Source organism: Apodemus sylvaticus, chromosome 2, assembly GCF_947179515.1.
Source record: "Apodemus sylvaticus chromosome 2, mApoSyl1.1, whole genome shotgun sequence".
Taxonomy (NCBI): Eukaryota; Metazoa; Chordata; class Mammalia; order Rodentia; family Muridae; genus Apodemus; species Apodemus sylvaticus.
The window spans coordinates 116,176,058-116,199,686 of NC_067473.1; the positions used below are offsets into that span (position 1 = coordinate 116,176,058).

The 23,629-nt window shown below is 47.7% G+C and overlaps 2 protein-coding genes across 14 annotated transcripts in view; both read right to left on the reverse strand.

Moving 5' to 3' along the window:
- Positions 1-7,879: 7,879 nt before the first annotated feature.
- Positions 7,880-12,939, reverse strand: LOC127678876 (N-acetyltransferase family 8 member 2-like). Its single transcript, XM_052174201.1, has 3 exons — positions 12,605-12,939; positions 10,254-10,394; positions 7,880-9,907 (listed from the first exon to the last, which is right to left on the reverse strand). The coding sequence occupies exon 3, from the start codon at positions 9,831-9,833 to the stop codon at positions 9,153-9,155; it is 681 nt and encodes a 226-aa protein (XP_052030161.1). The 5' UTR covers positions 9,834-9,907; positions 10,254-10,394; positions 12,605-12,939; the 3' UTR covers positions 7,880-9,152.
- A 4,976-nt stretch (positions 12,940-17,915) lies between these two features.
- The window catches only part of LOC127678870 (probable N-acetyltransferase CML1), a 57,251-nt gene continuing 51,537 nt past the window's right edge, over positions 17,916-23,629 (reverse strand). For 4 of the 13 annotated variants that reach the window (XM_052174191.1, XM_052174192.1, XM_052174185.1 and 1 more), the window contains exon 2: positions 17,916-18,777. In XM_052174191.1, coding sequence (XP_052030151.1) covers positions 18,036-18,734 — 699 coding nt within the window. In that variant the 5' untranslated portion in view covers positions 18,735-18,777 and the 3' untranslated portion in view covers positions 17,916-18,035. Of the gene's footprint in view, positions 18,778-22,341; positions 22,420-22,829; positions 23,379-23,566; positions 23,604-23,629 lie in introns of those variants that run through there. The other 9 variants (XM_052174193.1, XM_052174189.1, XM_052174182.1 and 6 more) reach the window with 8 other exon arrangements.

Sequence of the window (23,629 nt, forward strand, 5' to 3'; positions counted from 1 at the left end):
AGGGGAGGCCATGGCTGGGGGGAGGCCATGTTTGCAAAACTCCTGGCTTGTCTGTCAGTGCTGCCTTCAGCTTTCTTCCAGGTGGCAAAACAGGAGCTGGAACCCAGGCCCTGGTGGATGCTGCTGTTACCGACTGAAGGCCAAATGTTCCCCATAGGTTTAAGTGTCCAAACATTTGGTCTCCAGATGGCTTCACTGTTTTGGTAGGTTGTAGACTTTTGAGGCCTAGGTAGCACTACGTGGAACCACAGGGGTAAGCTAGAGGTTATAGCCTCCTCAGGTTGGGACCTGAGTTCTGTCCCCTGCTGCACCCAGATATAAGGACACATTCATGCGAAAGACAGTAGCTACTCCTGCTATGTCACTCCCCCACCCACCCCACATCCCACCTACCCTAGCTAAGTCAAACCCCAGGAAAAAAGCCTATTTGTGGTCTCTTGTGCTCCTGGAATTTAGTCCCTGCTGCCGAATAAAGATGCAGAACCTGCAGTGACAGGTCCTTGCTACCTGTCACCCTCTCTGTTCCTCAGTGGCCTCCTTAAGAGCAGTGTCTTCATCTTAAGCCATTCACTGCTTCCACCATGCCAAAAGCACATGAGGTCTCACCTCAGTCCAACATACCATCCTGGAAAACTCAGCACCCCGAGGAATGCTCGGCACGGATGAGGGGGTGATTCTGGCTCCAGGCTTCCAAGCACTCCGGGAGCTCCTTCAAAGAAAAAGCTTCCATCCCCACGGCGATGCCTCCCTAATTCCTCCTGACACCCCATATGATAAGAGTCAGAATGTTCTTGTAATGGACAGTGAATCTTCCCATGGTGAGTATCTCTCTCCACCCCAGGGAGAACCTGAGGTCTCTAAGGAGAGCCATGATGTTGTCTAGAACAAAGGCACGACTCAAAACACCATTTCACTTTCCACCTCTGTTGGAAGAGCACCTGTTTTCCTCTATGTCCACAACCCAGGCTCCGAGGTGAGGAAGATTCATTGGAAGGAAAGGGGGAGGCAGAGGGGACGCCCACCACGTTCTGAAAGTCTTCCTCAGCACCTCAGCAGCCTGCTACCTGGGCGAAACTGGGTTTTCCTGAAGTGGCAGACTTGTTTCCTTGGGGAAGATCTTCCTGGGCTGACTGAGAATGAGGGTGAGCTCTCTTCTCAGGAATTGATGCAGCGAGTGCTTCTCCTGTCATGTGGGCACTTTTATTGTAAGATGGCATGGTGACCCCTGGCCCAAGTTCACTCCAAGGCCTAGGGCAGAGAGCAGGTGAAAGAGAGGCTTGGTCAGTGCTGCTCAGCTCTGGGCCTCACCCCACAGCACCCTCTAGAGGCAGGACCTGAGGCTGAAGCAGGAGGTGAGAGCAGAGGCCACTGAAGATCTTGTGCTTGCTAGAGACTGGGTGGGGGTTCCTGCTGCTCCCCAGGGTTCCTGCTTGCTGGGTATTCAGACTTTCCCTCAATCATATTGCCTTTAACTTAAAACAAAACAAAAACCAAACACTAAATGATTTGAGAGTTTATAATTCTGTGTATACATGTCACTTGAGGTCCTGAAACTATAGTCCTTTAAGAGTCAAAGAAAACAGCCGGGCGGTGGTGGTGCATGCCTGTAATCTCAGCACTCTGGGAGGCAGAGGCAAGTGGATTTCTGAGTTCGAGGCCAGCCTGGTCTACAGAGTGAGTTCCAGGACAGCTAGGGCTACACAGAGAAACCCTGTCTTGAAAAAAACAAAGTCCAAAAAAAAAAAAAAAAAGGGTCAAAGAAAATTAAAACAACTGGATCAGTGTTACCTGCCCTCAAAGCACATATTCCTGTAAATTATGAGTATGCTTCAGGCTCTGAGTAATTCTTATGATTGTTGACCCATGTCAGACCTGGTGGTTACCATCAAATTTCCCACTACAGACTGGAAAATGACAGTGAAAACCACCAAAAGTGTGTTCAACCATTTGAAAGGAAAACTTGTATCTGGAAGACAGGAATCACGTGATTGAGGAAGAAGGCAGTTCAGGAGATGTTTCAGACATAGAAAACACTACTTCCTTGATTTGCTTTGATATCAGGGGTTTTGAAAGATGCCTTAGCAAATGTCACTTCAATTCTGATAACATTGAAGAATGATGGAATAAATGTCCCCTAACATCTCAAATGGAAGGTCACGAGGTTTGTCTAGAAATTCTTCCTGAAATAACAAGTACCTAAGAATCAAACCCGTTAGGGGCTGGGAAGATGGTGCAAGGAGTAATGCTCTTGCTGGACAAGCATGAGCGTCCTGATGGTGAGAACCCCACACCCAGATTCTACAAACCTGGGAGATGGCAGGGGAGCCATGATGTACACATTCAAATCAGAGGAGAGCCTTTAAGAACCGGTTCCTTCCTTCCACTGTGGGATCCTGACACTGAGCTTCCCTTCCCACGATGGAAAGAGTGGGATAAAGAGGTGGCAGGAACTGCTCAGTGGACTGTGGTGTGAGCCTGGTACTGCCCACACTATAATGCCAGTGCACACGTTAGCCAGCTCCACAGCCCCTCTGATGCCTGCACGGGGGAGGCTGCCCCACAGCGCTCTGAATGCCAGTGAAGGGTCGAGCTGCCCCAAAGCAATCTTGCAAGCAGTGCCAGTTACTAAAGACATCCTCCTCTTTGGACTGCACACTGCGGTACAGTTTATTAATTTGTGTGTCCTGAAGATGATTTGTGAAGCTCTTATTTTTCTCCTTGGGATGTGTTTCATCCCTGTGAGCCTCTGACCAAGAAAACGAATAAAATATGCCACCACCCTCAGAAGTTCCCGGAAGTGCCCCTGTGTGAACAGGGTCCTCTACAGTAACCAGTTAAGTCCACAGCCTGTGCTGTGGGGTGGCAAAGCTGCTCACTTTTAGCTGGAATTCAGTGCTGTGAGAAAAGGGGGTGGGGGAGCTAGGGCTGAGGCTCAGTCAGAAAAGCGCTTGCCACACAAGATGGCTAACCTTCCTTGGTCCTTCAGTTAAGATTTGAGTCTGTGTCCATGATTGGAAACTTGCAGTTGAACTCCAAGGGAGCCCAGGACTCACAGAATTGGTACTTCTCAGGCATCAATAAGTGACGTGATGTACATGTGACCAATAGGCTCACTGGCGTTCTCACCCCTGTGGAGGGGACACATTCACTCTGATTTGTTCAAGTGCCTACTTCACCTTCAGGTCCCTCTCAGCCTCTACTGGTTCTTCCAGTGAAGCCTGATGGGTGTGTGAGGTATTCTCCTCAAAGGAATCCAAACCGTTCATGCCTCTGGCTCCACAGACTGAGGTGGATCCTAAGGACAGAGATTCTAGGTGCACATTTTACATTAAACACTCTAGCGTTGCGGCCTCGTTTTGCCTCCATTTGTATCTGTACCTCTGTTCCTGGGCTGGTTGGTAAGGATACATTCAGTAGGACTCAAAGTGGCACCGCCATTGCCTCTGGCCAGAGTCACTCCATGATTACAAAAGCTCCACCCACAGTTTGCTCTTTCCTGCCTTGGAGACCCTAGCTCTTAGAGTTTACACCTTTCCAAACAATTCTCTTTCCTTCATCATTATTTCTGAGACAAAAGGTATGCAACATGAAATTAGCCTATGGTTACATGGTAAGACTGAGCAGTCATTGCTCCATCAAAAAAAGTGTTGTGCATAACCATATTTCTCAAATCACAAACATTTCCAGCAGACTTCCTATATGTGCCTCCCCAAACTCTGGCCACCTCCATTTTCTCAGGTTAAATCTGAGCAGCTTGGCTCAGAGCTCCCAGCACAATTTCCTATTTATCATGAGGACTTCCAAGCTTCCTTCTTGTATTAGCCCCTCGGACTCAGTGATGCCAATCCCATCCACAGATCCAGGCAGCATCAGCACAGCATGGGCTCCATCTCTGCAGCCCTCAGGAGGAGGTGGGGAAGCCTTACTGACTTATGTGGAATTCTTCAAGACAACTGGAGACTTCTGCTCCCCTCCTCCTGGAGATGGCTACATGGTGCCTGCTTAAGGCACTGTTTAGGGTGGATATTTAAGTGCTGGCATTAGCCTTGAGGGTGTGAAAAGCACCATGTCCCCTCTTCCATTCATCAGGCAACATGGGAGCTGGTGTCCCCCTGTGGGAAACACAAGCCATGGAGCACAGACATAACTCTCCATGGCAGACAGAATATCAACAGGACAACAGGTCAGCCTGTCCCCTTAGCTGAAAGCACACTTGCTGAGCTCCTAATGATAATGGCAGGGGGAGCAGAGAGTGAGAGGATGTCAGTGGGTATTAGCCTGGCGTGTTTGGATGCTACTGGCAAACGTTGCTGCCCCTGAGCTGCTGCCATGCCTGTAGAGGAAGGGCAGGGGCAGGGGCTGGGCAAGGAGGTCCAGTGCAGCTCTGAGGCTGTGTCCAGGAGCAAAGTCCCTGAGCAGGAGAGATGCCGGTAAGGAGGTGGGGGTCTCAGAGCTTTCCGGAGGCCAAGGACATGGCAGTCGTCCACCCTGGCCTTGCTTGGCCTCTTTGTTCCTGTCACTTGGCTTCCCTCCCAGGGATGAAATGAGCAAGACCATTGGTTTTGTGCCTGTGTCCGTGTTTTGTGTCTGAATTCTCCTGGGGATGTGCATGAACATCTATTCACAGCATCCAGGCACTATGACAGACCCAAGCAAACAAGCAACCAAACAACTAAACACAAATCCACTCAAGTCAAGTTTGACGAAACAGTTTATTGGAGCTACAGGAACACAGGTGAGGGATCAGTTCTAGGAGCAAGGTCACCCAGGCAGCAATATCACTGCATTGCTAATGAATCACCAAATCTACAACACTGACTTCCTAAGAGGATTCTCCCTGCTGATAGATGTTTACTGCCTGAGTGACTTCAGAGAGGTGCCCTCTCCTGAGGCTTCTGAGGCTCTGTCAGCTCCCTCAGAGGATGTTTCAACTCAGACGAAACAGATACAGGAGAGTCCACCTCTCTAGAGCTTACATCTCCATGTGTCCTCTTCCATAACTCTTCTAAGCCTTGGGGTAGGGGGCATGTACATCTATTTTCTTCCATTTATGACCCAATATCAGGACATCTCAAAGGATCAGTCACCTGTTCTCAGCAACTGGACAAGTTCTGAGTCTCCTGGGTGGCCACCTCCCACTGTGCAAAGGCTACCTTTACAAGTGATGCTGGCACAGCAGTCATTGGGCATAAACACAAATGCTTTGAAGGTGAGCTAACATACTATACTGGTTTAATAAAAACTAAAACAAGAGTAGTTGTCCCTTGTTGAGTACAGCTGCTACATTCTAACAGCGGGTTCCCTGGAAGGAGAGATGGGTATAGGAACAGGTGTCAAGAGAAAACATGTGGAGACAGACATGGCTTCTAGTTCAACTCTCCCCCTTTAATGCCTCTCTCCCAAGATACATGGGAAGGCCAGGCCCCTCCCCTGAAGGCTGGAAACCAGTTTTGCTTGTTCTGCGGGAGGCGGGTGGTCAGGTTGCTGGTTGCTATTCTTGAGAACAGTTTTTTTTTTAATTAATTTTAAGGAAAACCAGTGGATAAATATCCGTCAAAAGATGGAGAGCTTTGACCAGAGGTGTAAAGCATTGACCTTGACCCCCTTAAATATTATACGATGTCTTATGTAGAGGAGGGGAATAGACTTCCTTATTATTATTATAAGGACAGTCTCTCAACGTCAGCCCCTATGCAGTCAGGTGTGCTTTCAGGGAACTCAAGAGCCAGAAAACATGGTCCTTCCCTTGCAGAGCTTTGCCTTGCACCTCCTGCTGGTGCCCATGTTTGTTTAATTAACAAACACGCAAAGATCTGAGTTCTATGGGGCTCCATTTTCGGAGATCCACTGGTAAAGTAAATGCCCTATGAATATGAGCTGGCTGGCTTTCATAGCAGCCCACCTTCGAGTCCTGGAAGCCATTGCTGTAGCAGCCCACCTTCGAGTGCTGTATCTGAGAGATACCTGCTTGAAACACAAAAGAAGAGATTAAAAGGAAAAAACTGCTTGGACTGTTTCTGGAAGGCCCAAGATATTTAATTTGATTGTAAATTAGTAGTTCAGGAACAAATCCTGGCTTATAAATTAACGGCTAGAGGAAAAGGAGCCTTGTAGGAAGCTGCTAAGTGCTGCACCTTAAAGTTTCCGCCTTCTGCCCCCTCGCTGGCAGAAGGCCCCTGAGATGAACAACACATTATTTAGAAAGCCTGCTGCTTCTTGTCCCTTCCACATAGAGACAGCCTACCAGCAGTTCCCACGGGGCTTAACCTGATTTGATCTTGGGACAGCATAAAAAGGGTTGGTGGGCACTCCCCAGAAGAAGAAGAAGCTTTGTTCAAGGTTCCCAAATAAACTGTTTGAGGAAGGAAACTCCCTGGTGTCGCGTTATCTCTTGCTGGACAAGGGTGGTCACGACAGAGCCTACCTTCCTGGTAAGAGAGAAATGGCTTTAAGAACACTATTGAATTAGTCATACTTACCAGCTGATTCAGGGTCTCTATTTACCTGCCATACCAATCTTTCTGGCAGCCATCGGGCTCCATCTTCTTTTTGTGAGAAAATATAAATAGAACATCTTCTCCATATTAAAACAGGGTCTGGACTGTTCCATGTATTGGTTAAAGAGTCCTGCCATTTAACCATGGCATAGGAATTAGAAATGGCAAAATGCCAATAGCGATTTGCTGCAGACTGACCTTTAAGCATCAGTTTGCAAGAAATTCAAAACAAAACAAAAGCAAGGTGTGCTTTGGGTGGTCTAGAAAGGTATAGTTTCCCCTTCTTTGTTTTAAAAAGCCAATTTTTAAAAGTGCGATGTGCACATTTAACAATTCCTTGGCCCATTGGGTTATAAGGAATTCCAGTTTTATGTTTAATGCCAAATTCTTTACAAAACGAGATAAAGTTATTGCCAATGTAGGCTGGCCCATTGTCCGTCTTAATGACTTTGGGTAATCCATATGTAGAGTCCAGCTCCCAGCACCTATGGCTGTCTCTCTAACCTTTGGGTTAGCTTTCAAATATCTAAAGGACAGTCATTTAGAGAACATATCCTTTGAAATTTGAATTACATTTGCATAAACAATTGTAAAATTTAAGAATCAGCAGTATTAAAAAGGGAACAATTTTAGGCAATTGTAAACCAGGAGCTATATATTTACTATTATTAAAAGCTTGAATTTTAACATTTTAAAAATACCTGCTATAGCACCCAAGTCAGTTATTTGTGCTGAAGCAGGGAGAAACTTAAAGGAATAACATGTGATCTAATTATATAAACTTTACTCCCATAGTTGATATAATCTTCATGGGAAGTATGTATAGAAATATAAAGCAAATTGCAACAACTTATTTTTTGGATAACAATTATTAAATTTGCCTAAAAAGGCTTGCCATGTAATAGATCAGCCATTGATAATAATTAATTTGATTGCTGCTTGAAGCAGGGAACAAATGTTTTATTATGTTCTTAAAACAGCTAGGAGTTCTCCAGTTCCACCATGCAACCAAAAGGAGTGGAAACCACATTTGTGATTCATTGGCCCTCAGGGCCTTTGCTTAACTATTCAGGAAGGCTGCATGTGCCTCATGTTAATCTACACCCAACAACCTCATTAGTTCTAAGACTGCTTCTTTCTACTCTACAGTGTCCATTCCAACTCCTGAACTACCATTTTAATGTTTTACAGAGGAAAACCTGGAGTATTGGAAGCCCACTGCTGTCCAACCCAAACAAGTGCCAACTGGTCCTGGGGTTCTCTCTAGGGTGACATATTCATGATAATTCCTGATCCTGTAAGCCCCGAAAAAACGAGGGCACCCTAGCACCCCACGTCTCAGAAGGTAACACCCATATCACTCGCAAGAAACGGTCTTGATGTAATAAGCAAGAGGATTTTTATTCCAGAGGCTCTGGAATCCACAGTCATACACTGCGCAGGGGTAGAGGACTGTGGGACCCCAGTGCAGAATTGGGACAGCTTTGATAAGTTTACAACAAAGCCCTTGAATCACAAACCAATCATTCCTCAGCATCGAGAGCCCACGTAGTGCGAGCCAATCAATTTGTACCACTCCACAGTTTTTAGGCCACTCAGTTTAAATTATCCAAGCCAATTAGTTTCCAATTTTCTCGGAGGTCTATAGAAGCACGAACTCCTGGGTGGGGGTGATGGCATAAGCAGTTTACAGAAGCAAGATAAGCAACTAATTAGGTCATTTCCCTTTACCTTATAGGGTCAGGATCACCTACCCAAAGCCCTTTTGCTTAGCTCCTAACAAAGGGCAAGCTCTGGAATGCAACCTTTCACCTAGTTTCTAACAATGAGCGGGCTCAAGGAATGTGACCTTTCTAACATGGCTCTGGAATATGAGGTGTTTGGGACTCCTTAGAAAGCTGGCTTTAGAGCTTCTTTGGAGCGAGATAGCATTTTAAACTTCTGACTTCTTGGGATCATTAGACAGTTAGGCTGTATCCTTTCAATCCCATATTGTCTTCCTGCATCCCCAAGAATGTCTCATCTTTGGCATCCATTTAATTCTGCTTTTCCATAAGACTGGGACCAAAGCAAGGCCAGGGAGTCACTCCCCGCAGGAGAGGCCATTCACAATTGCTCTCACTGCATCACAGAGGTCTCCTTCCTCCCTGTGCACAAAGCTGACTTAGGAGTAAGTCCTAAGCGTCCTTGCTCCAGCTCTCGTGGGGCGCCCACCCTGACCTATGACTGCTCTGTCTCCACCAGTGGAGGCTCCACTTCGCCAAAAGACTTAGGTTTTTCAGTAATCAACAAGTTAAGTGTGTCAGAAAAGTCTTTGTTCTGAATTCACTTTAGCTTCTCTGCATAGATCCTAAATCCTATGCCTTGAGGTCTTGAGACCACCTAGCAGAAACTGCTAACTAACAGACTTCTAAGTGACATGTGTGCGGGGTGGACTCAGTTGGGTTTTGTGCTATCTTATCATGGCACTAGAAAGATGAAAGAGAGACACTTAAAAAAGCAGAAGGGAGCCAACACCCGCAGGTGACCACCAGCATGGCTGCCTGAAAGGAATGGTAAGGGAGCCCTTGGGATTGGCAGCAGGAAACTGCCAGGGAGGGCTTGTTCCTACAGCACAGTGAACTGCAGCCTCCCAGACAAGCAAATCAAGAAAGGTCAAATCCCTCGTCCCCAAGAAAATGGGAGAGAGTAGGTGAAATGAAGGATAGAGAGACCCATTAACCTCGTGGCTATGTTGACAAAATACTGGCCTGTCTTCTGGAAGCCCATGGCCTGGTAGAGCGCAAGAGCGCTATACTGCACAATGCTGGTCTCAAGGACAACATCACTGTAGCCCTGGTCCCGTGCAAACTGGAGGACAGTTCTGACCAGTGCCTTCGCTATCCCCTGTCCTCGGTGCTGTGATGACACAGACAGGCGAAAGAGCTGCAGCTGCTTCCTCCTTAATGGAGGGTCCTTGACTGGACAAGCACCCACCATGCCCACTACCTGTTCTCCAGACTCAGCCACCCAGAAGGAGCCATGGACATCCAGGTAAGACTTGGTGATATCAGCCAGGTCTGCCTGCAAACTTGTAGCCACATAATTTCTCCAAGAAAACCAGATAAGGAGCCACAGGCAAAGGAGAAAGAGCAAGCTGCTTACTGTGGCCAGGAGCCAGGAGCCAGACACCAGCACCATGGTCACAGGCACCCCGGGTAAGAACAGGAGAGAATGAGGCAGTGTTAGCATATGGTAGAAGGCGGCAGGGACATGCTCCTTCATGCCCCTGGAGAACAATTCCAGGACCCTTTTGTGGTCCCTCTCCTGGTACTGTCGAATGTGATAAGGAGCCATGAGGAGACTTCCAGCTCTCAAATATCAGTGATCACAAGGGACATCCAGACCTTCCTGCACAGCTTCCCTGAGCCCTGCAGGAAATAGAGGAAGCCAGGTCAGCCCCCAATTCCCTCCCAGACTCTCAGAAGCCAAGGAGAGGGCACTCACAGGTGTGCCTCTGTTGACACCCATGAGGAAGCAGGACCGTAGTGCTGGGAGAAGTGTCAGGTCATCCTCACCTAATGACCCCATTTCCTCCCTCTTCTAGCCGTCTGTTCCTGGGACATGTCCCATGACTTCTCTGAGCCTGTGTGTCGTCCCCCTTTAGCCCATGGTACAACAACACCCAATTTCTAGGTGGCTTTGTAGATTTAATAAAGGCACCTGTGTGTAGAGCCCTCCCTGTGATCCTTCTTCCCCAGTTACAAGTTCTCTGACCTTTGGGCACTGAGGTGGCACACTGTGGGAAGATGTGCTCTTCTGAGATCTTCTGCTTCCTCTTCAGGGTCCAGACACTGAAAACTTCTGTGTTCCAGGTGCAAGTGTCAGCAAACTTTCCAGCAACTGGACAGATTCAGTCTACAGAAAAGCAAAGGATCAATGCAAAACCTCTCCATCCACAGGTCTTCAAGAAGGTTGTGGGAATCCAGATCTACAGAGAACCAAGTCTCAGCTCTCTGTCCTCTTGCCTAGTACCAAAAACCCAAGTGTCCAGGATGGCCTTTGTCTCTGATGGCATCCAGGAGAACCTACCAGGGCCTGGTGAATCTCTATGTCACAGGCCTGGCCTAGCATTTCATTGGCTGACTCCTGGACAATCATAAACCAAGAGTCAAGAGCTGACATGTGCCATGGGAGGGAAGCCTTGTCTATTTATCTCTGGATCACCACAGGATTAGCCTGGAGGGAAGCTGGTTCTGGCTGGCCCTGAGCGCCTCATCACTACAGAAGCTGCTCCTTCCTTTCCATCCCTTTCATAACATAACCTCTCACTCCCAGGGTACTTTACCACCTCTGCTTTCCCGCCTAGGTATTGCCATTGGCACATACTTCCTGGGAGAGGTCAGAAAGACAGGGATGACAGGTACAGCAAAAGATCATGATGGTGCTGTTACATTTGTAGCATTTAGCCTGGGCCTATGGTCCCCTAGGGGTGCACAAGAGGTCTAAGGAGAAAGGGAGAAGGCAGACTTTGTGGGGTCTTATACTGAAAAAGATTCTCAGAAGTTTGTGGGATTGAGGGACAGGGAGAAGCCTTTAGAAGTTTCCAAAAATTAATAATAAAGACCAGAGGATGTGAGGGAGATGAGAGGTAGTGAGGGTTTCCAGGGAAGACTTTGGATCAAGGCTCTAGGAGAGCTTAGTTAGCCTCTTGCCATTCGTGAGGGAGCTCTCAGGATGAAGGTAAAAAACAGAGATTCCCGGGAGCACTACTAAGGAGAAGAATACGGTCAATAATTGAAGATAATATGGTTGTAGTTTTGTAGGAAAGACACCCGGCATAGAGCAGGGAACATTAGGATGGTGGAGATTCGTGGGAGGGAGAGAAGAGAGAACTTCAAGTGCATGAAGCATGGAGTCTTACAAGGAGCAGAGAGATGTCCTTTTAATTAGTGGGATGCATGTACTGTGTGTATGTTTATATGACTTCATCCACATGTGAGAATCAATCAGGACAGAGAGAAAGATGGCAGCAGACTTCACCAAAGGCAGGTGTAGCCTCTGAGCTAGAGAAGGCCCAGGGGCCAGGGTACAAACTGCTCACAAAGCAGCTGGGCAAGGACAGCAACCTTGCTTCGAAGAAACCAGGCTGCCTGCCTGCAAACAACACTTGAGGTCAGGCTCTGAAGAGAGTTTGGCTGAAACAAAAGGCATGACTCATGGTGAATTCACTCAGAGGTGTGATTTGCTACCATCTTGCACTCCATGGTCTGTCTGGCATCTCATGCTTGTATGGTCTGAAGAAGAGTCTTGTCTGAGTTGACAAATTAATTGTTTAGATTGGCAGAGAACCAAGAGACACAGGGTAGCTGAAACCTGAGTGAAGCCATCAAGACCTCTGAGCCTCCACCATGTGGACATACATTTTGGAGCCAAGGTGACAGTAGTTTTGACACAATTCAGGTGGGGATGGGCAACCCAAGCACACGCCTATGGCAGAGCAACTAAGATCCTGCTGGGGGGAGGCCATGGCTGGGGGGAGGCCATGTTTGCAAAACTCCTGGCTTGTCTGTCAGTGCTGCCTTCAGCTTTCTTCCAGGTGGCAAAACAGGAGCTGGAACCCAGGTCCTGGTGGATGCTGCTGTTACCGACTGAAGGCCAAATGTTCCCCATAGGTTTAAGTGTCCAAACACTTGGTCTCCAGATGGCTTCACTGTTTTTGTAGGTTGTAGACTTTTGAGGCCTAGGTAGCATTACGTGGGACCACAGGGGTAAGCTAGAGGTTATAGCCTCCTCAGGTTGGGACCTGAGTTCTGTCCCCTGCTGCACCCAGATATAAGGACACATTCATGCGAAAGACAGTAGCTACTCCTGCTATGTCACTCCCCCACCCACCCCACATCCCACCTACCCTAGCTAAGTCAAACCCCAGGAAAAAAGCCTATTTGTGGTCTCTTGTGCTCCTGGAATTTAGTCCCTGCTGCCTAATAAGGATGCAGATGTCACCTGCAGTGACAGGTCCTTGCTACCTGTCACCCTCTCTGTTCCTCAGTGGCCTCCTTAAGAGCAGTGTCTTCATCTTAAGCCATTCACTGCTTCCACAATGCCAAAAGCACATGAGGTCTCACCTCAGTCCAACATACCATCCTGGAAAACTCAGTACCCCGAGGAATGCTCGGCACGGATGAGGGGGTGAATCTGGCTCCAGGCTTCCAAGCACTCCGGGAGCTCCTTCAAAGAAAAAGCTTCCATCCCCACGGCGATGCCTCTCTAATTCCTCCTGACACCCCATATGATAAGAGTCAGAATGTTCTTGTAATGGACAGTGAATCTTCCCATGGTGAGTATCTCTCTCCACCCCAGGGAGAACCTGAGGTCTCTAAGGAGAGCCATGATGTTGTCTAGAACAAAGGCACGACTCAAAACACCATTTCACTTTCCACCTCTGTTGGAAGGGCACCTGTTTTCCTCTATGTCAGCAAGCAACCCAGGCTCCGAGGTGAGGAAGACTCCTGGCCAGGAAGGTGAGGGAGACACCCACAAGAATCTGAAAGACTCCCTTAACAGCAGCTCTCTTCCTGGGCAGGAAGTGTGTCTTCCGGAAGTGGCGGACTTGTTTCCGTGGGGAAGATTTTCCTGGGCGGACCGAATCTGAAGCTGAGCTCCGCTGGCTCGCAGGAACTGATTCAGCAAGTGCCTCTCCTGCGCTGCGGACACTTGTGAGCGCGGACTCCGGGCTCCGACTCCTGTGCGCCCTCCAAGGCGGAGCTGGGGCTGAGAGCAGGTGAAAGAGAGCGGTGCGCGCCTCAGCCCCGCTCAGTCCGCCCTGCGCCCCCTGGAGGCAGTGCTCGAGGCCTAAGCAGGACGAGAACCGAGGCGAGTGAAGAGCTGGTGCGTGCGTGCGTGCGTGCGTGCGTGCGTGCGTGCGTGTGTGTGTGTGTTGGTGCTTGTGTGTGTGTGTGTGTGTGTGTGTGTGTGTGTGTGTGTGTCTTGGTCTCTAGGGCTTCATGCTCAGGCGGTACTCAGACTTGTGTGTGTGTGTGTGTGTCTTGGTCTCTAGGGCTTCATGCTCAGGCGGTACTCAGACTTGCCCTCAGTCACGTTGTTTTTAATTTAAAAAAATCACGCATGTCACGCCTTTAAGAATGTATAATTCTGTGTATACAGTATCCCTGGAGGGCTGTAGTCCTTTAAGAATCAAAGAAAATTAAAACAACTAGGTCAGTGTTACCCACCCTCAAAGCACATATTCCTGTGAATTCATGAGAATGCTTCAGGCTGTGAGTAACTCTTATATTGTTGACCCATGTCAGACCTAGTGGCTACCATCAGATTTCCCACTACAGACTGGAAAATGACAGTTAAAACCACTAAAAGTGTGTTCAACCATTTGAAAGGAAAACTTGTATCTGAAAGACAGGAATCATGTGATTGAGGAAGAAGGCAGGTCAGGAGATGTTTCAGACATAGAAAACACTACTTCCTTGATTTGTTTTGATATCAGGGGTTTTGAAAGATGCCTTAGCAAATGTCACTTCAATTCTGATAACATTGAAGAAGGATGGAATAAATGTCCCCTAACATCTCAAATGGAAGGTCACGAGGTTTGTCTAGAAATTCTTCCTGAAATAACAAGAATCTAAGAATCAAACCCGTTAGGGGCTGGGAAGACGGTGCAAGGAGTAATGCGCTTGCTGGACAAGCATGAGCATCCTGATGGTGAGAACCCCACACCCAGATTCTACAAACCTGGGAGGGGTATCAGGGGAGCCATGATCTACACATTCAAATCAGAGGAGAGCCTTTAAGAACCGGTTCCTTCCTTCCACTGTGGGATCCTGACACAGAGCTTCCCTTCCCCAGGATGGAAAGAGTGGGATAAAGAGGTGGCAGGAACTGCTCAGTGGACTGTGGTGTGAGCCTGGTACTGCCCACACTACTAAAGCCAGTGCACACGTTAGCCAGCTCCACAGCCCCTCTGATGCCTGCACGGGGGAGGCTGCCCCACAGCGCTCTGAATGCCAGTGAAGGGTCGAGCTGCCCCAAAGCAATCTTGCAAGCAGTGCCAGTTACTAAAGATATCCTGCACTTTGGACTGTGCACTGCGGTACAGTTCATTAATTTGTGTGTCCCGAAGATGATTTGTGAAGAAAGGGGGTGGGGGAGCTAGGGCTGAGTCAGAAAAGCGCTTGCCACACAAACATTAGGACCTGAGTGTGATCTGTAGCATCCACATTTAAAACTGCGGCATGGTGGCTAGATCTTGTAATTCTGGTTCTGAAGAGGCAGAAACCAGAAAATCATTAGGACTCTTTGCAGCCAGTGTAACCTAATAGATGAGTCCCAGGTTCCAGTGAGAGACTTTCAAAAAGAGGGTGGTGGGCTCCTAACCTCTAAAACAGTGCACCAACCCCCATGGGGTGAGGGGTGGAGAAGAGAGAGAGAAGATGTGTTTTTGCAGGTCACACACATTTACCTCCTTGGATAAGAAGCCAGCAGGGACAAGGCAGAGGAGGGGCTGTGTAAACCAGGGTCACTCTTGCTCCGGGATTGGCAATGACAAGCAGGGCTTTGGGTCAGTATGGAGGAGGTGGCTTCGGCACCGCCCATCCTCCATCCAGAGCCCAGGCCCTCAGCCTCCAGCTGCATTTAGGACCCAGTGTCTCTCAGGCTCTGTGGCTCCCCTGCTGCCCACCTCCTCCTTGCCCATCCCAAGCTGTCTGCTCAGCAGCCAGGAGCTGTGCTGGCTCATGGCCACCCTGGCTTTGTTGTTCTGTTTGTCCTGGCTTTGCTGCAACTCTGTTCAGTCACCCCAGAGAGTGAAGCATGGCCTTCAGAATTTAGATGCATCACAACTGGCTGTCCTAGATGCTTTCACAGCCCTTGTGCCCAGGTCAGCACTTTCCCTCCCTCCTGCCCTCCGCCCTAGAGGCTGGCCCTCTGTACTGCCACAGCCAGGGTTTGGCACTGGGGAAGGGGTGGGAGGCCTGGGAGAGTTTGGAAGATGGCGGGATAGGGAGTGAGCTGGTGCTTTGTCTGGGGCCTCTTTGAGGACAGGTTCCCCAAGCCTTCCTCCCTTCCTGTCCAGAACAGGCAGCCTTGATGACTTCAAACTTGTACTCATCCTGTTCAGGCCCTTAGTCACAGCATGCTGGCTTTAGAGCGTCCTGGGCGTGCGTCCTGCCTGTCCCCGTGGTGCTCCACTCCACACCACTGTCACTCAGTCTCTGAGGTCATCTACTGGCAAATTGAAAAAGGCTGTTGTGGCTCAGAGGTTCGGAGGGTCTAGCCTAGGGTAGACCTGGCTGCCCTGAGAAGGCTCCGAGGGAGGGAGCCCTGCAGGCTCACAGGCGGCTCAGACACTGGTCAGGAGAGTGTCTCTAAGTCCTTGGCCTGGATGGGCAGGGAAGAGATGAGTCCTGGGTAGGTGGCCTCTGGGTTTCTCTCAGCAGAGCCCCAAACTAAGTCCATCCCAGCATCACAGCAAGGGCTGAGCAGTGCAGAGCTGCCTCAAGGGCAGTGGCTATAGCAGGTGTTCTGTCCCTGCAGTTGGGATGGACACCTTGGCAAGGAGAACCTAGCATGCTGTTCTTTGTGCCCTAGAGTAGAGTGGGTGGAAGAACCTACCTGAGAAGTCTGGGGTTTAGGTGCAGAGGCAGATCCTATATGGAGGCTTTTCTCAGGCATAGCTCTGTGTGTGTGTGGCCACATAGACCAGAGCCTTCTTTGTCCCAGAGGCCCAGTGAGACACATGGTTTTGGCTATCTGGAACATCTGTTAATTTGTATTCTAGCAGTGCGTGGCCATCCTTAATGAGACTTAACTGTCACACCTCCTGTAGCTACACCCACCCCATGCTTCTGCAAACAACAGACTGTGGTGGAGGGTAGCATTCACCTTGATTTATCCACGGCACCCACCAAACTGTGTGAAGCAAAGCAGCAAGAGACTGGAATCTTTACAAGTGAGTTTTCAGAGTCCTACTTAAGAGCCTGAAGTAGGCTTCCAAGGTCCCCACAGTCTGGGAGATAGGCACTGACCCTCTTGGTGACTGCATCTCAAGAGGGTGCCACGGATCTTGAGAAGAGTGCTAGTGTGCAGCTTGTGAGTTCTGTTAACTCTTAAGGATTATACGCATCTTCAAAGAGGAGAGGGGGCATTTACAACGACAAGCTTCATGAGGCTTTTCTTGCAGAAACATGAACAGATCAGATAAATTATACCGCCCAAGTCTAGCTTAGTTGAATTGGAGAGTTTATTACGATATGTATAGGAATGCGAGCAAGGAGCTACTTATAGGATGATTCAAAGGCAACTTCATCACTGAAAAGCAACAAGCATGACTCAAAAACCGTTGGGTCAGGAGGCCTGCACCACTTGTAAGCACCTCTGAAGGTGAGTCTCTTCTCACCAGCAGTTGCTGGTAAGAGAACCTTGGGGTGGGCCTCAGTGGATGCTTTACGTTTTGGGTGCTTCCTGATCTTGTAAGTTGTCTCACCTCTTGGGCTGTTTCACTTATTGCACAAGTCTCATGAGCTTTCAGAAAGTAGCTGTTTCCTAGGAGATATGTAGCTGTTTCCTAGGAGATGACGCTCTACTTTCTGAAAGGCCTTTACTACAGAGAGTACCACTGTAAGAGAAAGTGATAGAGGCACATTTCCCCCTAATTTCCAAATAAGAAGACTATAGTGACTGTGCACAGGTGTGTGCACACCTATACTCTGCTTGTGAGGAGTCAGAGCTCTCCTATGGGAAGATAACAGGGCTTCTGGCTCCCAAACAGAAGCAGCAGTTAGAAATGTACTTTGACTGAAGTTTCAGGGGTAAATGAGCTCTTTTAGTATTTTGTATAATTCACATGTCTCTTTAATGAAAGTCTCTACTCTGAGGATGTGAACACGATCTAAAACAACTCAGGGCCCTCAGATGCTGATACTTTCCCCCAATGACCTTCTGATACTTGCATCAGTATCCAGCACTGGGGAGCTCCTATCTTGTTTGTGGGCTGGGCTTAGTTGTAATGATAACCTGGGTGAGTGAAGATAAGTACAATAAGAAACTCAGTGTATACATGTGTGAAGTTGTGAAAGAATTAAAAAAAAGTGGACTCAAGTTATCATTCACTAAAGTTTGAGACGGTCAGTGGCCACAGGTCAAAGCTCATGGCTTCCTGGGACACAGGAACAGAGAGAAAAACTATATGTTCACTTCCCATGTTCATATTTAACCAACTAGGTGTCCTGGGGCTAGGTGAGCTGCCCTCTCCCGCCCTACAGAAACTTCTGGTCCACTCAAAAGTGAAACACATGCATTAGTATTTTGCACAGTTTCTAATACAACAGTAATATGGGACTAGGTATATGAAACTGAGACACCTCAAACACCTAGAATGTAGCACAGCCCCCAAAATGCCACTCAGCCATCACATGCATTAAAATCTTGTGTGCACCAGCAAGCTTTTATTGTTAATCACAGGGACATGACAGGGTTCACTGGTTCCTGTAGCAGAGTACAGAGAAGCCCGCCTGCTGCACAGGTGCATTAGGTCACAGCCCCCTTCTAGGCAGAAGGGAAGGAGTACTTTAATTGAATTGAGTAAATATCCACTAACCTCCAGAACACACTGATGAAGTACTGGCCTGTCTTCTGGAAGCCCATGGCCAGGTAGAGGGCCAAAGCTCCTTGCTGCAAGATGCTGGTGTCAAGGACAACATCAGTGTAGCCCTGGTCCCGAGCAAACTGGAGGACAGTTCTGACTAGTGCCTTCGCTATCCCCTGTCCTCGGTGCTGTGAGGACACAGACAGGTGAAAGAGCTGCAGCTGCTTCCTCCCCATTGGAGGATCACTGACTGGAAGACCACCCACTGTGCCCACCACCTGCCCCCCAGACTCAGCCACCCAGAAGCAGGCGCCATGTCTATTCACGTAAGACTTGGTGATGTCAGCCATGTCTGTCTGCAAAGACTTGGCCACATACTCCTTCCATGGCTGTCTGACAAGGAGCCGCAGGAGTAGGAGCAGAAAGAAGACGCACACAATAGCCAGCAGCCAGGAGCCAGATGTCAGGAGCAGGGCAAGGGCCACCCCAAGTAAGAGGAGGAGGGTTCGGGGCAGCAGCAGCATGTGGCGAAAGGTGTCAGGGATGTACTCTTCCATGCCCTTGGTGAACAGGTCCACGACAGTTTCACGGTCACTGTCCTGGTACTGGCGGATATGATAAGGAACCATGGGAGACTTCTGCGTCTCAAATCTTGGCATCCAGGAGAGACAGATATACCTGCCTGCACACCTTCCCTGTACCCTACAGAAGAGAGAAATCATGTGAGTCTCCTGAACTTCCCCCTCCCAACCTCCCAGGACCCATGCAGGCTCTGATTAAAGGTGTATTTTTCTGCTGTCACTAACACTGAAAAGAAGTATCGTGTTAGCAGGACCTGTGTCCTTCCCCTTTAGCCTCTAGCCACTGGGTGCTGTATCTCTCTTATCCTCTCTGAGCAGGTGTCTTCATCAGTAGATTAGGAAGGAGGGACATTTGGTTTTAATGCTCTGGCCTGAATGCAGCAGGCATAGCCACTGCTCCCTCGTTACCCAGTGACAGGATCTTTGGTCTTTGGTACACAGATGGCAAGAAGATGTGTCCCAAGTACTGTTTCCTAGTCACGGTCCCTGCACCACAGAGTGTGTTTCAAAGCTCAAGTTCCATCCACAAAGCCTCTTTCCCCTGACTAGAAAGACTTGATGTGGTGAAAGGCCAAGGGTTAACCCCAAGCACCCACCCTTAGCTATTGTGTAATACAAGCCCCAACCTCGCCTCTCTTCCTCTCACCTGGTACCACAGAGCCAAAGGATCTGGAATGGCTCCCAGTCCTAAGTAGCATTAAGAAGGAACTGCTGGCGCCTGCCCTCCCTCTGGGCAGTAGACTCAGGGAGGGAATTCCATACATGGGTCCAGAGTAATTGCAAACCAAAGTCCAAGACCTGGCCTGAGGCTGGCACACATCCATGTCCTCGTGACCCCATGGCACTCACAGGGACAAGCAAGCTCTGGACCCGTACAAGGAGTCCCACCCTTAGGACGCCCACCATCTCCTTCCTGCTTCCTTCACCTCTTAGTGCTTGCTTTTCTCAGTTCCCAGCCTGCTATCTGAATGCACTGCTCAGACAGAGGTTCTTAACCTGGGGGCCAAAGAACCTTTACAGGTTCCACCCAAGACCCTCAGACATGGCAGGTATTACATTATGATTAATAACAGTAGCAAACTTACAGTTTGGGGGTCACTACAACTGGAGGAACTGTATTAAAGTGAGAGCCACTGTGTTAGGGTGATCTTGTGGTCAGGTCACTAGCTATGCGCTCACACCTTCTGCCTCAGTACGGGCCTTTAGAGCACTGTTCCTCCCTGCCTCGGCTGTAGCTCCTTCTAAAATGGATCTGCAGTCCACACTGACCTCCCCCTCCTTAGCCATAGTGGTAAGGGCACAACTGTTGTGTCTCCTGGGCCCCTTTCCATCCCAGTAGATCTGCTTTCCAAAGAACAGGCCGCAGGTAGGGCAGCCGCTGGAGCTGAGCCATGCTCACATCCAGGGACCTGCTCACACCAGCTAACACCAGCACAGCTCTACCATGTGGGCAACAGTGGCGGAACTGCCTCTCTTCTCCACATAAACATGAGGGATTTTATTTAAAGAAAGTATGAAAATATTTTTAAAGGACAAAATAGGGTGTATTTTATTTTTATTATTTATTTTTTAACACAGGATTTCTGCCTATAATTACCTAGCTTTCCTGGAACTCATTATCTAGACCAGGTGGCCTAAAACTCAGATCTACCTGCTTCTGCTTCCCAGGTGCTGCAATTAAAGGCACTGCCACCATGCCCAGTGAAAGGGAGTGTTTTAGATAATGAGGGATTTTTGTTCAGTAAAATAGGATTTTTGTCTTGGAGAAGATGACTACATTTTTTTTCCCAAATGAAAACAAAACAAAAAATGAAGGTAAAACCAGTAGGTTGAAGTGAGTGGGAAACGGTAGTGCACAAAGTCTTTTGGAACAACCCATTATGATGTACTCCCGAGCTGGTACATCGAAAAGCTGGCAGGTTAGAACAGTGAGTTCTTCTAAGACTCGAAGATATCAATGTGCTCTCAGCATTTGCAAAAATACTTAAAAATACAAAACATTTGAACTGATTACTTATGCTTTCTGTTAAGTTTGTCAGAATTTCAACTACTTAGGAAACCCAGTCTTAAAGCTGATGTTCATTAAGTTCATTATGTTAACATCTTTAAATAACCACTTTTAGAAATAATTTTTTGGCCGGGCAGTGGTGGTGGATGCCTTTAATCCCAACACTTGGGAGGCAGAGGCAGGCAGATTTCTGAGTTCGAGGCCAGCCTGGTCTACAGAGTGAGTTCCAGGACAGCCATGGCTACACAGAGAAACCCTGTCTGGAAAAACAAAAAAACAAAAATAAATAAATAAATAAATAAATAATTTTTCCCAGGTAAATGTAATAACCCTATGTATCTGTGTGAGGCAATCTATGACTGAACTTGTTTGCAGTTAAAGACATTTTATTCATATAGAATTACTGTCACATGCTCTCTTTTATACAGAAATCATTATGGCCAATATAACTCTTTTAATATCTCTACTATTTCTAAGCAGTACCATTCAGAATTAAAAAACAAAACCAAATCACAATTGGTACTGTTATTGAAAATCCTGGTCTATATGTCTTCACCTTGACAAAATCATTCCTTGTTGCTGTGTATATATAATTCACTTATTACATCTGTGTATGATCATTAACACTGTTCCCCATTATGGGTCTAAAGGCTATTTTTAAAGAATTAATGCTGTAGACCTTTTACCCTACTCAACCAAAGAATATACATTTTGCTTCAAAAATAAACCTAGGCAGATTGATAAATAATGGGGGGTCTTTAGTTTTGTGTTATTCATCCATATGGTGACACAAACTATTGTTGGGTGCGTGTGTGTGTGTTTGTGTGTGTGTGTGCCTCTTGTTCTAAAATACAGCAGCTAGAAAGCACTTGGAAAACTGCTTTTCTCCAAATCAGAACTGTTAATACTACACACTTTTCCTAGACATGTATTCACGAGCTCGTAACTCTTCACTATTGTCTTAAGCAATGATAATTCAAGATGCTCTAATAGTGTACATTCTGAGCAATGCTTCCTAATGAGAAAAGGTATTACATATTGAGATGTAAAAACATAAGTAGGTAATTAGATTTAAAAGCATTTATAGCTAACTGATTAATTTTTAATTTGTATTACTATCGTGTGTGGCCTGGCCAGAGAGTGGAGGTTAGGAGGCAGCTGGTGCAGTTAGTTCTCTCCACCCCCACCCCGGGTGTGTCCAGGGGACTGGATTCGGGTCTCAGGCTTGCTGGGCTTCCTGGATGGACTGCACACTTAATTTTAACACTAGCTTTCCTTAAGCATTTGCTCATTGGTTCTGTTTTGTGTTCCTCCTTTAAGAATTATATGGCTATTGCCTACAGATATTCTAACAGACATCCCCATAGTGATTTTAGAGCTGCCAGGACATCACCAACTGGATAAACAAAATGTAAAAAAGAGACAAGGTAGGCTCTAGGGTTTATTTGCATTAATTCCTTGACATCTGTCACTCATTCACACCTTCAACACAGAATCAGATCTGTTGGGACAGATCTCATCCCAGGGATGAGGGACAAGCTCAAATCTCCACAGCCAAGCAATAGTATCTTCAGAGAACATTCTTCAGGGATGTGGAAAGGTGTCAGAATCAAGTCACACTGTCATGATGTTGCTTGTCTGCAATTCCAGCACTGGGGAAGCTGAGGCAGAAAGGCTGACAAGTGCCAGGCGGTCCAGCCCTCATGTGTAAGACTGGCCTCACTGTGATGGGCTTCCCGAAAGTAAAGTCAAGACCTTGAAGAGAAACGGTCTTTACACATGGTTTCCTGACATTGTTTTCTAACTTTGGTCCAGACTTTTACTGTTTATATTTGTTTCAGAACAAAGCAACTTTCAGAAATTCTCTCTCCAAGTCACAGCTGCTCCTGCTACATATGGTGTGTCCTGACATAAATTCTTTCTGTGCCAGAGAATTCACTTACAAGTAAAGAAGTCATTCTGACAACCAACCAGGTGCATGGTATCAGGATGTCCTCTTTCCTATGACACAGATCTCAGAGTTGCTACTGACAGTGAGCAATGATTGGGGACAGATAGGGACACAATCATTCATATTCTGTATTATGAAGACAAACTTGTACTTTACACCAAGGACAGGAAACAAAATGGACATATTGCTAGCTTAGCATTTGTTTTCAGCTAACCTTCCAAGTACCTCTGAAGAAGTATAAGGTTGATGTTGGTAGAAACGAATTAGACTCTGAGTTTCACGTGCCTGAGTCCAAACATCTGCAGAGGAGGACAGAGCGAAGAAAGTAACAAAACAAGCAAACACCATTACATGAGAAGTGTAGTCATGCTGACCGCCTGACCAGAGAGGCAACGGAGCTCCAGGATTATTGGCTATCTTTGCTTGTGGCCCTGTCTGCACCTTATATATCCTGCCGGGTTGAGATGGTATGGAACACATGTCTTTTCGGTGATTAACCTGCTTTCTCAGCCTGCTGGCCCTCTCTGGATAAACTGTAATTTTAAGATTCATGCCCTTTATTCCTTGGGTCCTCTTGCAAGGTGGCAAGAACCAAAATCCTCTCTCACCATCTTGGAGGCCATCCTTCCCCAGGAGCAGTACCTGGTCTTGCACGCCTGAGGCAGATGGCTTCTGGGGACTTGATCTCAGGGTCTGCTCAAGGAATTTGCCTCTTTCCTCTGTCACAGCTGTGAGCGTCCACTTGTCTCTAGATCTCCAAGCACTGGAAGAGTTCCTTCAATGTAAGACCCAACCACGACACATCCCCGTTTCCACCCGAGAGCACACTCGGTAAACTGAGTCTCAAAAGCTCTGATAAACTGTGACCCTCATCCTGGTGAATATTTTTCTTTTCACAGGAAAAGGGTGTTGAACACAGGCTAAGAACAAAGCTGACACCCAACCCAGTACCTTAACTTCTAGGCCAGACCCGTGGGGTCCCTTCCACCTCCGAAGCCGGGACAAAATAGAAGC